The 14,494-nt window shown below is 47.8% G+C and overlaps 2 protein-coding genes across 8 annotated transcripts in view; one reads left to right on the forward strand and one right to left on the reverse strand.

Moving 5' to 3' along the window:
- The window catches only part of Kctd18 (potassium channel tetramerization domain containing 18), an 8,850-nt gene extending 4,377 nt beyond the window's left edge, over positions 1–4,473 (forward strand). Inside the window, exons 4-6 of the mRNA XM_005366348.2 lie at positions 200–294; positions 1,201–1,303; positions 2,786–4,473. Coding sequence (XP_005366405.1) covers positions 200–294; positions 1,201–1,303; positions 2,786–3,269 — 682 coding nt within the window. The 3' untranslated portion in view covers positions 3,270–4,473. The remainder of the gene's footprint in view (positions 1–199; positions 295–1,200; positions 1,304–2,785) is intronic.
- Positions 4,474–13,162: 8,689 nt separating this feature from the next.
- Positions 13,163–14,494, reverse strand: part of Spats2l (spermatogenesis associated serine rich 2 like) — a 156,178-nt gene continuing 154,846 nt past the window's right edge. For 5 of the 7 annotated variants that reach the window (XM_026788886.1, XM_026788883.1, XM_026788885.1 and 2 more), the window contains one exon: positions 13,163–14,051. In XM_026788886.1, the coding sequence (XP_026644687.1) occupies positions 13,656–14,051 (396 nt within the window). In that variant the 3' untranslated portion in view covers positions 13,163–13,655. The remainder of the gene's footprint in view (positions 14,052–14,494) is intronic. The other 2 variants (XM_026788887.1, XM_013353449.2) reach the window with 1 other exon arrangement.

The following is a 14,494-nucleotide window of genomic DNA, read 5'->3' on the forward strand; positions in this document are numbered from 1 at the left end:
TGTGTGTGTGTATTTTAAAAATATATTGAGATGAGAGTTATGAGTGACCTTGAAGCTTAGGGTCACAGAGGAACAACATGGTGCCTAGATGTGTTGTAACTTGCTTATCAAGTATTTGTTGAGCATATGTTACCTGGATATAAACAGACACATCCATACATAAATAGTAGATTTTCATTCCATTTTTGAATGTTCCTAGAGAGGCGGGAAATAATGTTCAGTACATTTGGAGCTATTACTCAGTAACCGAGCTGAAGAAAATGATGGATGCCTTTGATGCCTGGGAAGGAAAAGGTACAGTACAGTTCTTCCGTTTCATGGCCTCCAGCCCGTGGCCTGCCCTCCCCTTGCTCTTCCTCCTGGCCCTCTCTTCCAGGGTGTCAGCTGTCTGTCATAAGGGGATAGATGTCAAGGAGCCTGCTTTCCAGTCTTCACACCCACGCATGAGGTGCTAGATGTTGTCACCTGTTCATACATAGCTCAGTGACTTCAAGGATGGCTCTCTGAGTGTCCCTGCTTAGTCAGAGTTTACGTAGACCTGCGGTGTAGCTGGCAGTGCTCTAAGAAGTGCTTCTGACCTGAGCATAAGGTGTAAGCCAAGGAGTCTGCTTAGCAGGCAACGGTGCTTTTCATCCTAGAAGCCACGAGGTGGAAGGAAGGAACTGACTCCTGGACCTTGTCCTCTGACCCCGGTGGAGACTGCGCCATGTCCACACATATGAGAGACAGGAGAACAAGTGGACAAAGAGTGGACCTGACTGGACGCGTGCTTCATTCCTGAGCACTGAGCCCTGAGGAGGCCGAGTGCTAACGTGTTCTAAGGACTTCCTGGCTACAGCAGCTGTGCAGGGGCATGCTGTGATAATTAGCATTTCACCGGGGAAACGAAACTTAGGATGAGAAAGTAACTTTCCCAAGGTCACATTAGTAAGTGACAGTGGGATTTAGACACAGGGTCAGAGTCGCTACCCTTAAAGCCAGCTTACACTCAGTCACTTTCTAGGAGGCAGCGCAGAGCCCTGGCTTGCAGCCAGTGCACGAGCTGTCTCCCTCTGCTGTCTTGGGGCCACTAGTGAGCTCCTGTTCATGCTGTGAGCACCTCCATCCATCACCTGACAGGAACAAGCTACAGCTGTTTGCTGTGCAGTCTTGGATGGCCAGTGTTCACCCATGGCTCTTAATTCTCTTTTTATCTTGAAGGTGTAAGCTACTGGCGTGTGCCTCATGAGCTGATAGAGTGCTGGACTCTGGAAGAGCAGCCGTTGCATGGAAGCCTGCGTCATATGGCCCCCATCCGAAAGAGGTTATCTGTGATTCTGTTGTGTTTTTAAAGCTGTAGCCGCTAAGATTTGCCACCGTGGAAATAACTCTTGACTTCACTAAGCTGATTAACCACCACCTGCACGGGTGTTATACATGTCAGTGAAGTAAAGTTACCACCACTGTGGAGAAGTAGGGGCTCTCCTCGAGTTGTGAAGTAAAGTTACCACCACTGTGGAGAAGTAGGGACTCTCCTCTAGTTGTGATGTGCCCTGTGCTCTTGTTGGAGAAGGCGGCTGTAAGAGCTGTGCTGACCCTGGGGCTGCTGTCTCCCCACAGATGTGAAATTGGGCTTCATTGGCAGTAGTGAAGAGTCTTTAGGCTTGACACTTGAAATCTCCCGTGGCATCTTGTAGGCGGAGGCCAGGGATGATGGCACATATCCTACTGTTGGCATCTTGTAGGCAGAGGCCAGGGATGATGGCGCATACCCTCCTGGCAGTGTCCCCCAAACAAAGAAGTATTTTACTCTAACGGTGATTGTACTTTCGTGGAGAGTCTAGTTACATAGACAGCGAAGCAGGGGGAATGGCTGATGGTGACCTCCCTCTTTGTCAGTGATCTTTTCTCTGGGATTTTAGGAAGCATTGTTGATGGTAGACAAGACAGTGAAAGCCATGTATTCCTTTGTTCAGGGAGGTTTTAAAGTTGAATGCAGTAGCATTCTAAGCTATATATGGAAATTTCCATAAAACCTGACTTGGATTCTGTTTCCAAGGACAAGTATTCGCCATGTTGTAGTTGCCTCTAGCCCCCAGACCGTGGAGAGGAAGTGCTCCAGGAGGCCGCTGCTCCCTGTGTGTTCAGACGTGTCTCAGGACAGAACAGGCAGGACGGTCAGGAGTTTTAAGGTCCATTCTGGCAGTGTTTTCCCTGTAGGCTGTTTATAATGAATGGTTGATTGAGTTCAGGACTCTCTGGGTAATGTGTTCAATACTTTTCATATTCAAAAATACCTAGCTTCAGAGTGGGCTTGACTTTCATAGCAGGACCCAAATGTGCCCCATGGCACACAGGCTCTGTGGGTGTCAGGACAACGGTGACTGGCAAATACAGCTGTACCATTTAGTAGCCCCTTTCCTGAGGCCCTACTGGCCTCTCTGTGTCACAGGGCTGCAGACCCCCTTTGTCATTAAGCATGTAAATTCTGAAGTTCTTGGAAAAAAGCACTGCCTATTCTCAGTTACTCTGTGGGTCCCGGCAGAGCCCTTGGGAACAGAGTGGTGTGTGGTCTGGTTCCTGCCCAGGGCCCCAGACTCTCCCTGGTGGAAATACTGTAAGCCACGAAAGCAGTCGCTAGTGAAAGTGTTCCCCTTCAGTTGTCCTCGGTGGGAGTGAGCGAGGAGGCGGGTTGCTGTCTGTAAACTTATGCCTCTTCTTGTTAAGCCTGAATGTGAACTCTGGAGACTTGCTCTTTAGTGCTCCCCAAGCGGAAGTGCTGAAATGGATGCTTGTGTGTTTGCAGGCGGCTGCAAACCCTCGGTGAGGAGGACCAAGGTGTGAACAGCAAGGCTGGTCCCACGCCGGTCAGATTTCTGGGCCCTTCCACAAGCACCCAAATTAAAGTCAAGAACTCTGCTTCTGTGAGAGTGTCGCCTGTCCGTGCTGCCCAGATCTCCTCTCAGGCCACAGCAAACTGGTCTCGAAGAGGCAGCTATGGAAAGGCCCCTGTGGCCACTGGGGCGTCCGGGCATGCTCCTGCTTCCCCCCACGCCCAGAATGCTGGGAGCCCAGCCGCACAGCCACCGCCTGCCAAGGTGCTCCTCTCTGACAGGAAGTCTCTGCCGCACCGAGTGATCAAGCTGAGGAGGACTCCACTGTGTCTGGGGCCTTCCCCGCCCACCCCCTCAGCAGGGAGCCAGGGCAGCTCCCCCCAGCAGCCTTCTCCAGAGGTGTCCATCACTTCGGGTGTGCGGACTGAGACCAGGGAAGATCAGCCTGATGGGTAAAGTGGACTGAAAACTGCCTGTTTGTCCCGCGGCTTCCCGTACACGGTTCCAGCAAGTGCGCTCTGTTCCTGGCAGCAGAAGGGAAACCCAAGTGGATGTTTAGGGTGTTTACAGGGAAAATGAGTTCCATGACGTGGGGTAGAGGAAGAGACTGGGCGGTTGTGGGATTACTTCCTTTGCGTTTTCCTAAGGTTGTCTGTGTGCAGTTTGGTTTCTAGCTTTTAATGTAAGCTTTATTTAGATGGTTAATTGATGTCAAGGTGACCGAGCAGTGTTCACTGGAAACATCTCCCCTTTTGCAGTAATATTACAGGTTGTCTGGCCACTCTTAGGATGTTACTCCTGTAGCCCAACGGTAGGAGTGAGGCCTGGCATAGGTTCCTGTCAGATGGAGGGCACCAGTGCTGGCCACACTGTATGGCGGCTGGGCGCGTCTCTGCGGGAGTGTGCAGCTACAAGCTGCTTATTCTCCAAAGACAGCCTGAGAGCAGTGAAGGGGAGAGGAAATAACACAGTTACACACCAGACTTGGGCTCTCACTTGATCGGGCCATTCTCTTTCCAGATGTCTTCAGGCACACCCAGTGCGTGTGGTAGGAGCTGCAGAATGGGTTCTGGGATGGTTCAGATTTTGGTTTCAATAGTCACGTTTCAAAGTGCTTTGGAAAAGAGAAGTTGAGCAAGTTTAACTTTTTAACTCAAGTTAATTTGTTCTTAGAAGTGACCATTGAAGAGTCCTTTGGTTTATACACTATCTTTTATGCACAGTTTCCATATAACTTGAATTTCATAGTTTTGAACAAAATATTTTGATTAATCCTCTATTTTTTCATAAGCATTGAATTGTGTGTGTTTACTCTTACACATTGTTTGGTAATGGGATGGTCCATTTCTACTTTTCATGGACTCTGTGCTTCAGTGGTTAAAGATGGTTCTAGAGCACTGTGCTCCTTACTTGGGTCCTGGATCCAATCCAATCCAATCCAATCCACACACTTGGATTGCTCTGGAAGAGTGAGGCAGGTATATGTGTAATGTTTCTTTTAAATAAATAAAATGTTTCCACAAAACTGTGACATTTTCCGTGACAACTTATTTAAACTCGGCTCCCTGCAATAGTGTAAGAGCTTACTAATTTATGTAGGTTTTCTCTCCGTGTTTCCAAAATTACTTTCTTGTCTTGCTAATCCACGAAATAATAAAGCCAACTTTGAATAAATATCTGCTGGTCCCTTTCTCAGAAGGTGGTTTAGCCGAGTAGAAAGGCTTTTAATTGAAGATCCATAATGACATTCTGAAATATTAAACTGTTTAATCACCTTTAAAAACTGTGCTATTTTAGAGGACTCAAGCAACTTGACAATTAAAGATGAATGCATTCTTGGGACTACCAATTTGGACATTACACTTGTTACCCGACCTAGGATATTCTGAATGGCTAACTCACACACATAACCAGGAACGAGAACTTGTGAAGACTGATCATGGGCGAATCCGTCAATAGCCTCCCTGTCTCACAGCAGGTAATCTGAGGACATGGCTGCACACAGCACACCTAGCCTTTGTCAGAACACACGAGGGCTGTGGGTGAAGGATGCACTAGACAGGAGAGACGGCTCGGCAGGTAACGGCACCGCCACCACCAAGGCCAATAACCTCCCTCAACCCACGGGGTAGGAGAGAACCTGCTTCCACAAGTTGCTCTTTGACCTTCACGCAGAAGTGGGTGTCGTCCCTTCCACTATTAATTAGAAAAGGAAATAATGGTAAGACTGCATTTGGGGCTGGTCCTGGGTAGCAGGGGTGGGGCACGTGGGTAGATCCGCCGATCCAAACAATTAAGGCCAAGTTCAGAAAACTCGAGTGTCAGAGAATATTGCTTGACAACAGTTCCCTGGATGTTGCCTTTGCCTTTTGTGGGAAAAAAAAGTTAAAAAAAAAAATGTTTTACTTCTTCTTTGTCCTTACAACGCTTTATTGAAGCCTCTGCAACAAGAGTGGGCAGCGCACCAGAAGTCAGTGCTTTCCTGGGTTGGAAGAAGGAAAAAAGCGAAAAGGAAAAGTGTGTAGTTTGAAAAGTCGTTTCCTGTGTCTGGGTCAGGAGGCAGTGACTTTAGTCGAGAAGACGTGTGGGCATTATTCATCTGAAGAAAAATGTGCCCACCCGGGACTCCTTGTTGCAAACTGGTTGGTCCTGGTCAAGTTCGGTTTCTTGTGAAGTGAAAATCTGGAGGCTGACCTAACAATGGATTTATTTTGGTTGTGTTGACACGTACTCTAGATCACAGAGTATTTTCCTATGTTTTGTTTACTTTTCTCTCAGTTTCAGAACAGCATCAGCATTAAGGAAGTCTTTTCTAGTTCTTAAAGATCCAGAGAACGAGGTTGAGAAAGTTAATCCTGTGCAGGAATGAGCACACTCCATCATCCCAGCCCTGGCGTCTACTTGCCAGAGGGAGGACATGGGTGTAAAGCTTGGGAAATTGCTCTACAGCGGGCAAGACTTTCTGTAGGACTGTACTGAAGTAGGATCATCCGTCTCACGCGAGATCTCGATGGTCTCTTCTGTAGTTGTGGTGTCCGGTACCCAGGGGTCCCGCAGCACATTTCCGCACACTTGGAGGCAGCCCCTGGCCGTGGATCAGAACATCTGACACCTTCAGGGATACAGGAGCGGATTTCTGACGGACCCTGCAAGGTTCCTGCTATCTGGAGAAGGAGGGATGTGCTAATGATCAGTTGCCATTAGCAACCACGGTCCGAGTGATAGTTCTGGTGAAGTCATCACAGTAGTTCAGAGACACAGCTCCCAGGGCTGGAGTAGGTGGGGCCACGGCTTCCTAACCTTGGCCTGTCTCTCCTAGTACCTCCTTAGCAAGTTTATCCACTCAACCTGTGTCTGGTTAAATGTGTTGCAACTGTCTTGATCTCTAAAGAAGGGATTGACTCACAAGCATATTTAACTTGACCTGAGAAATCTTTTGATGTTGCATTTTGAATACATACGAAGTCCTGTGGTGGTAAAGTGTTCCCTAAAAGCTAACATCATGAATGGGCGGTTGTCTTATAGAAGACTGTGTTACACCTTCAGCTCCTTTGAATAGGCTTACTCCACACTGGTACTGATGTTGGTTAAATACTGAATTGAAAGAGTGAACGTGATGACGGAAGGGGCTTCTACTTCGGCAAAAGTGTGTTGTAAACTCACCAGGACCCTTTCAGCTACGGTGAACACTGTCCCTCCTCTCGTGTGGAAACTTTCCCTCGCAAACCGTCGATGGGTTGTCATTTCCCCAGCCAGTGAACAGTGGACAGGTGACACTTGGTTCTGACTGTAGTACAGGGAAAGAAACATCATGAATAGCTAACAGGGGAAAAATACTGGTTTCCAGCTGTTCCCAGAATTACGAATTCACAGAAGCTGGCTAGTGGTGAGGCCTCGAAGGAGCCGTTTCACATTGCTCCTGTCAGCCTCATGAAATACACATGGTTTACATTGTTACAAAGAAGCTAATTTTTCTTTTTTCGGGTTTCTGTAGACAGCCCCTACACATTTCATATTCGCTAGCTAGATGGCTTTTGCTGCTGGCTGTGGCTAAGACGAATAGAATTTTACAGTGACTGCCAGTCCGGATTTCTGCCCTACTTGTTTATTTAACAGGTTTTCCTTCTATAAGGCTCCTTTTTAGACTTTATGCTGGCTTCTTCCACCCCAAAGCCCTCATTATTTTAGTAAAATTCTGCTGAGCTCCAGGTATGAATTTGGGGGGCGCTGGGGCTTAGAAAAGAGAAACTGGTTTCAAAAGCAAAGAGCGAACTTGCTCAAGTTGGAAAAAGGCAAAAGTCGCTTCTTTCTGTCAAGGTTTCTTAAAAATTCAGACATTCCTAGCTCAATTACAGATCTTTCAAGAATTCGCCACCTAATTTCTTTATTTGGAAAACTTGGGAACTCAGCTTGAGTGTTGACAACATGGACAGTTTAAGGACATCAGAAGCCACACATCCGGACCAGGGATGTTGGTCAGCCGAGAAATGAGTTGGAGCCAGTAGAGAATGCAGCCACCTGACGTCGAGGTACCCCGTGGTCTCCGTCTGTGGGGTCATCTCTTTCTCCAATCCCTAGTATCTATCCTCTTTCTTTTGCTGGGACAGGGGACCAGAGAGACTCAGTGTTTCTAAGGAAGACTTCTTATAGTTCTGGAAGCCAGGAAGTCGAAGATTGAGGAGCCCGCAGGCCTCTCCTGCTCCATCACGTGTTGTAGCGGAAGGGCAGAAGGGAATGAGAACACAATACTAAACGAAAAGCCCCTAGGCCTTTTGTATTGACATCAGCTCACACTCATGAGTGTGGAATGTTTGTCAACTAAATGCTTTCCCTTCGGCCTTGCTGCTCGGTATGGTTGCATTTGGGATAAATGCATGATCTGGAGGTGACACACAGCATGGAGCCCTTCTGGATCCCGCAGAGTGATCTAGTGGCCTTGGTGACATCTTGGTCTAGATTGTACGCTGCACTGGAGGGTGTCTGGCCAATCAGCGATCAAAATTACCCAGATGCCTTCTGCAAGTGGCGGGGGTCACTTGGCCCAGTTGAGAGCCATTGCTTTTGCGGGGTGACTCAACCTGAGCAAACAATGCCTTCTTATTAGGGGGTATAGGCCAGTGAGAGAGCATTGGGGCTGGGAGGGGCAGGCAGGGGTGGCACTAAGAGGGAGGACGCCAACCAGAAAATGACAAAAGAATGCCAACCAATGAAGAATTCTCTCCTTTGAGTTCCCAATTACATTTCTGGCTTTAGTACAGCGTTAGGCAGAAGTGCATATTCTTTGAGACAGGGTCTCACGTAACCCCGGCTGGTCTCGAACTTGCTAGGCAGCTGGGGATGACTTTGAATTCCAGGTCCTCTTTCCTCTACCTTCCAAGTGGGAGGATGATTGCAGTTATGTACCGTCATGCCACGTTCCCTGTTAGAAACATTTTGTTTATTATCTGATCAAGCCTTTGCCTAGTAAGGACTAAGCTCTAGGGCCCCAGCAGTCACTGCTGTTTCCTAACCGTAGCCTCACGCCCCTGCTGCCATGGTGCCCTCGTCACGACGGTCTGCACCCTCAAATCATGAGCCGGAATAAATCCTTTCCCTCTTAAGTCACCAGTCGTAGTAACAGAGAAGCAACTAACAGGGAATATTGGGACCAAGGCGCGGGGCAGTTAATGTAATACACCTGATTCTGATTCGCAGGCCTTTGGGGCTTGAGCATGGGAGAAACAGAGGTGTTTAGTGCTGCAGGCTAGAGGAGTTCTAGCATTGTCCTGTGTCTAACTCAAAGTTGAGTTCTCAGGTTAAAAATAGGACGGTTTATTTTACCCCTTGACAAGAAGTATGTTTAACAGTTTTCAGTAGCTCTTTGGGCCTTGTTGAGTCACAGTTCTGGGTTTTGTGTGTGTGTTGAAGTTTGCTAAACCCCCGCCCCCCCCCCCATAAATAAATTTCCTTTTGAACTGTGTTTTATGGAAGCGTGTGGCGACTTCTCCTGTGAAACATGAACCTAGTGGAAGCGTCCGGAGCTTTTCTGGGCACTGGGAAGGGACAGTCCTCAGATAGAGGGGCCTCTGGAAACGAAGCCTGAAGGACGTTGAGAAGCCTGTGTGACGAAGCGGCTGAGAACCACGGTGTGCATCTATAATAGCTAGGTTCAGAAGCCACGCCCCTGCCCATGGGACTGCAGCTGTAGGATTAAACACTGGTGTTGGTCGATCCGCCTTCATGGATGGGAACTGAATCTCAGAAACTACGAATAGACAGCAGTCTTTCTCAGGACGTATAAAGACTTGTTTATGTAAAACAAGAGGGTTGAAAAAAAAATAACCCTATGTTTTGTAAGTATAGTATTAAAATTGAGTTCACATTTTCATCTAAATGATCCCAGAGACTTCTCAATTCTTCATACTTGTTTTTCTCAAACATCAAAACTACTAAGATGTTCAGCAGTTTCAGGAAAACTCAACTATATTAGTCAGTTAGGGAACAATGATTGATTCTTTTGTTATTTTGTTGTTGTTTTTCTGGGGTTTTTTTTGTTTTTTTGAGACAGGGTTTCTCTCTAGCTTTGCAGCCTGTCCTGGAACTAGCTCTTGTAGACCAGGCTGGCCTTGAACTCACAGAGATCCACCTGCGTCTTTGTGAGTGCTGGGTTCTTTTGTTATTTTAAAGGTAGCCTTTAAAAAAATTTTTTTTAATCAGTACCTTTGCTTCCTGGGGCCATTTGGGTCATGGCCCTCCTGTGCCTGAATTTTAGGGATTTTCTCTCAATGGAGGAGGGGGAAAAACACGACATTATTTCTTAAGCTGTCACTAGAATGTCTGCTGGAGAAGCAGAGTGTTTACTCTTGCTAGACACATGAGGGCACCACAACCAGCCAGCAACGCTGCCGGCCTTGCATAAAGGGTGGGAGAGAGAATGAGAGAATGCTGTGTCAGGGGCAGTGAGGAATCCAGACATCTTCTGTACAGCTGGGGAACAGCCCAGCCTCCCGGTCCTCACTGCAAATGGGTCTAGGAAACACTGGTCTCCGCTTCTCATGATTAAATCAGCATTGAAACCTAGGCTTAGAAAAATCAGAATTCTCAAGTCTGTTACTTTAACAAAAACTCTTAGCTGGTCACTTTTCCCATCAGCCTTACACTATGAAGCTCCTCTGAGAATGTTTAATTAAAATCCCCGCTCCTGAGGTGAACAGAAGCCCTGTCTGTAACCCGAGCTTTCGGTGGGGACTCCTGTTACTGGTTCCTCCCCCTAAACTCAGTGTTTACTGAGGGTGAATTTCTTCGTGGTTAAACACACTGGGTGCAGGCAGGTGACATCCTCATGGCCACAGAGTGGGACCTGCAGACTCCCCGGTGAAGTGTGAATTTGGAATGTAACTGGGCAGCCATCAGGGAGCTTGGATTTCAGAGTCTGGATGGAAGATCTATGTGGTGAACTGTAGGGGAGATTTGAAATTATGCATGCATTCTTACCATTAAACAGTTCCGACCTCTATCAGAGACGTGTTAAAGAGAGGGCTCTATTCCGACTTCCCTACGTTAAGTAGAGAAATCAGTGTTCATAAAGCTCATGGCTTTTGAAAAGGCGTTTAGCACTCTTTATTGAGAATGGCAGAATTGGGCTGGAGGATGGCTTGGTCAGGGCAGGGTGTGACATTCTAGCACAAAGAGTTGACTGTGACGCTAATAACCCACGTACAAAGCTGGGCAGGCACCGGCAGGGCCGTCTTAGTGCTGGGGAGGCAGCCCCGGGGTGGATCCCTGGGACTCACTCCCGAGCACAGAGAGAGTCTGATTAGGGAGCCTCAGGCCAGTGAGAGGAAAACCAAACCAAACTAAGGTGGACATCCGAATGGCGAACAATACCAGAGCTTGTCCCTTGGTGTCCATGTACAAACGTGCATCTACACATGAGTGCACACACACGTACACGCACGCACACACATACACACATGCATCTGCGCACACACGCGCGCGCGCACACACACACATGCACACGCACTTAAGAAGTGAAAATGGAAGACTATGACCCAGATCCATCGGCTTACACAAGTGGTTCTACCAGAGGGGAAGAAATATGCTATGAGACAATGGTCTGTGCCCTGTCACTTGTATTTTAATAAAACGCTGATTGGCCAGAAGCCAGGCAGGAAGTGCAGGTGGGGCGACCAGACAGGAAGTGGAGGGAGGTGACAAGAACAGGAGGATTCTGGGAAGAGGAATGAGGCGGTCTGCAGTGGGGACCCAGCTGCGGAGGAAGCCAGATGAGAATCCTTCGCTGGCAAAGGTACCAAGCCACGTGGCTAACACACACAAGAGTAATGGGTTACTGTAAGATGTAAGAATTAGTTAGTAAGAAGCCTGAGCTAATAGGCCATCCAGTTTATAATTAATGTAGACCTCTGTGTGTTTCTTTGGGGCTGAACGACTAGACTGGGCAGAACAGAAACCTCTGAACACAAACATGAGAGAGTATTTGTTTCAAAGAACAGATAGTGGCCTAAAATATCTAATTACCACTTTAAAGTGAAGATTGGGAAATGCCCCCATGACAGAGTCCAAGGCAAAAAAATCGAGTGGGGGGGGGAGAACTGTCATCAGGTCTGAGCACTTTTCAGCATTCTTTCGTCCTTCCCAGTGACCTGGGCGTGTTTGCTCTGCACTCAGGAATGTATCTGAGCTTTCTTAACTCCTGGGCAACTTGAGGGAGCAGGGCCAGGAGAAGAGCGGCTGGCTCGAACTCTGGAGAGGGCACATTCCTCCCTGACATGTCCATTTTCCTTCCCTCTCTAAGAATAATCCGCCCCATCTTTACGCCTGTCAGATAGCGACTGACATTTTTCAGGGGCTCGGCAGGATCTTGCTACACGAAACTTGTGTAAAATCCTCCTGCTTCGTAGGCTATGAATTCAGGGCCTCAGATGGGTTAACAGAGAGTGTGGTCCCAAACATTCATCTTTCTTATTTGAACCAGTTCCTCTTCCTTCCTTCCTGAAATGTGACTTGACATTCTGAATTCCTATTAAATGTCTGGGTACACTCAGAGACCTCGCAAAGCTCTGGTGAGAGCAAACATCCTCCTGTACTTGGCAAAAGAAGAAACGGAAGCCTCTGTGGCTTGAATGCTGGGCTGTTCAGGAGAAGAGAACCAATGAACCTGGAACCAATGATCCTGGAACCAATGAACCCGGAACCAATGAGCCTGGAACCAATGAACCTGGAACCAATGAGCCTGGAACCAATGAGCCCGGAACCAATGAGCCCGGGACCAATGAACCTGGAACCAATGAGCCTGGATCCAATGAGCCTGGAACCAATGAACCTGGAACCAATGAACCTGGGCTGCCAGGAAAAAAAAATCTCAACACGGAGTTGAAGCGTTTGCACTTGGAAGTAGCCAGCGAAAGAAACCCCATGGTCCAAAGAGGGGAAGTGGGCTCTTCGGTTTTAGAGATACTCTCTGTTCATTCCCCTTTTCTGAGGTCACAGTAGCTTTACACAGCCAGTGCTTCTGGAGAAGCCCAATGTCAATGACTCTGATTGGTTCATGCTAATATATAGTATAGGCTATACTATACTCATTAGTATAGGCCAATGAGCTTGTTCTGTTAACTCGTTCTCCCCATGGGTGACCAACAACAGTCCGGTCTGTAAGTCATGGCATGCCAGGGCTTTGCTGTGACTTCTAACAAGACACTTGCCCCACACAGAAGCCACAGAGAGAGCTCAGCAAGTTGGTCATTATCATTATTCTGAATTCAGCATATGGAGGACGGAATTCAGAATTAAGAGAAAGGAACAGGAATCATGATCAAATTGGACCGAAGGCATGCTTTAATTCTGGACTTTGGTTCATGAACCAATCATCTCCAATGAACTAACAACTATCATCTCTATTGTCAAAGCTAGACTGAGGGAAACTCTGTTACATACATGGTTTCTAATTACCATGTAGCGTCCATGACTGGGCGTGTAGCACCTATCCGAATAGTAACTGAGGGAATATCACTGCTTCCTAAGAGTTCTTGTTTCAAACAGAGCTTGACATTAAACCTCTGGTCTTTACCTCTGCTTCAAAAGTGTGTCAAAGAGGGGCTGGAGAGATGGCTCAGAGGTTAAGAGCATTGCCTGTTCTTCCAAAGGTCCTGAGTTCAATTCCCAACAACCACATGGTAGCTCACAACCATCTGTAATGAGGTCTGGTGCCCTCTTCTGGACTTTAGGCACAACGCATTAAGAATATTGTATACATAATAAATAAATAAATATTTTTTAAAAAAAGTGTGTCAAAGAACATTCCACACCAAGGTAGCCATCAACGAAAGAACCAAGCCGGGTGTCAAATGCAGCATATTTTAATTTGTTTCAAATAAAGCAATATATGTTTATATATATATTTATCTATATTTCAGAAAAACACCAGATGTTAAATTCTACAAAAGCACATGTGTCTTCGGCAGATCACGCTTGTCTGAGCGGGAATTTCTGGTTCCAACATTGAACTCTCTAAAGACAACCAACGGATGGACGCCAAGGCGGCAGCGGCTGGCTACACAGGTCGGCTAGCGGAGCCTCCGATCCCCAGCCTCATCTTGGTTTCCCTAACAACGAGTAAATACGGCATGGCTAACGTGAGGAGAAGCGACGACGGAGCAAGCAAAGCATGGGCACGATGGAGCGAGCTAGAGCAGGGCATCGGGATGAGTAAAAATGACCGAGAGAGAAGGACACAAACACACGGGGTTTGTATATTCTCACCGACTCTCTTTTGGCAGCGAATTGGGTCAGCACCTCGGGCGGGGAACCAAAACCAGGCAAAGCCTGCCTCTTGCCTTTCCCGGCTCAGGCCACCAACGTCACAGCTGGGACGGAGAGAACCGTGGCCTCCGGGGAAACCTCTATTCTTGTGGGACCAAGACTGCACTGTGTTACCCTACCCACATTACCCCGGAAAGGCCTGGCCTCTGAGCTGTCTGCAGCATGCTGCCGTCGACGGGGCTTTTCAGAATGCGTCGGGACCTCTGGGGCCTTTGTCCCCGAGGAGGCCTCTTGGTTTTTGGCACCACCTTTGTTTTTGGGACGGAAGCCATTGTGCGGCTGTCTTCTGTGTTCGTGCCTGCTGTTGCTCTTCAGCACGGGGTCGGCTTCGTTGCCACCGCCCTGGGACTTGGCGGGACCGTTTAGCCTATTGTGATACTGCGGGTTAAATCTTCGTCTTTGGCTAGAAGGTCCATTCTGCTAAAAAGAGACATGAAGTCAGGGTCGGAAGCCAGCAAACCACAAAGACACTGGTATCGGGGAAACCTACCCCCTAAATCACAGACAAACTTTTTCAAACCACAGTAGTGAAAGACAGTAGGCAAACAGGCCAGGTTGACATAATTCTCAGATCTAGCACTTGTAAATTCTCAGATCTAGTCTTGTAAATGGAACTGGAAGGAAGTTAATCATCTTCAAAGAGAAGAGGAGGAGGGAAAAGAGGAGGAGGGAGAAGAAGAGGAGGGAGAAGAGGAGGAGGGAGAAGAGGAGGAGGGAGAAGAGAAGGAGGGAGAAGAGGAGGAGGGAGAAGAGGAGGAGGGAGAAGAAGAGGAGGGAGAAGAGGAGGAGGGAGAAGAAGAGGAGGGAGAAGAAGAGGAGGGAGAAGAGGAGGGAGAAGAGGAGGAGGGAGAAGAGGAGGAGGG

The sequence above is a fragment of the Microtus ochrogaster genome, unplaced genomic scaffold, assembly GCF_000317375.1.
Source record: "Microtus ochrogaster isolate Prairie Vole_2 unplaced genomic scaffold, MicOch1.0 UNK8, whole genome shotgun sequence".
Classification (NCBI taxonomy): Eukaryota; Metazoa; Chordata; class Mammalia; order Rodentia; family Cricetidae; genus Microtus; species Microtus ochrogaster.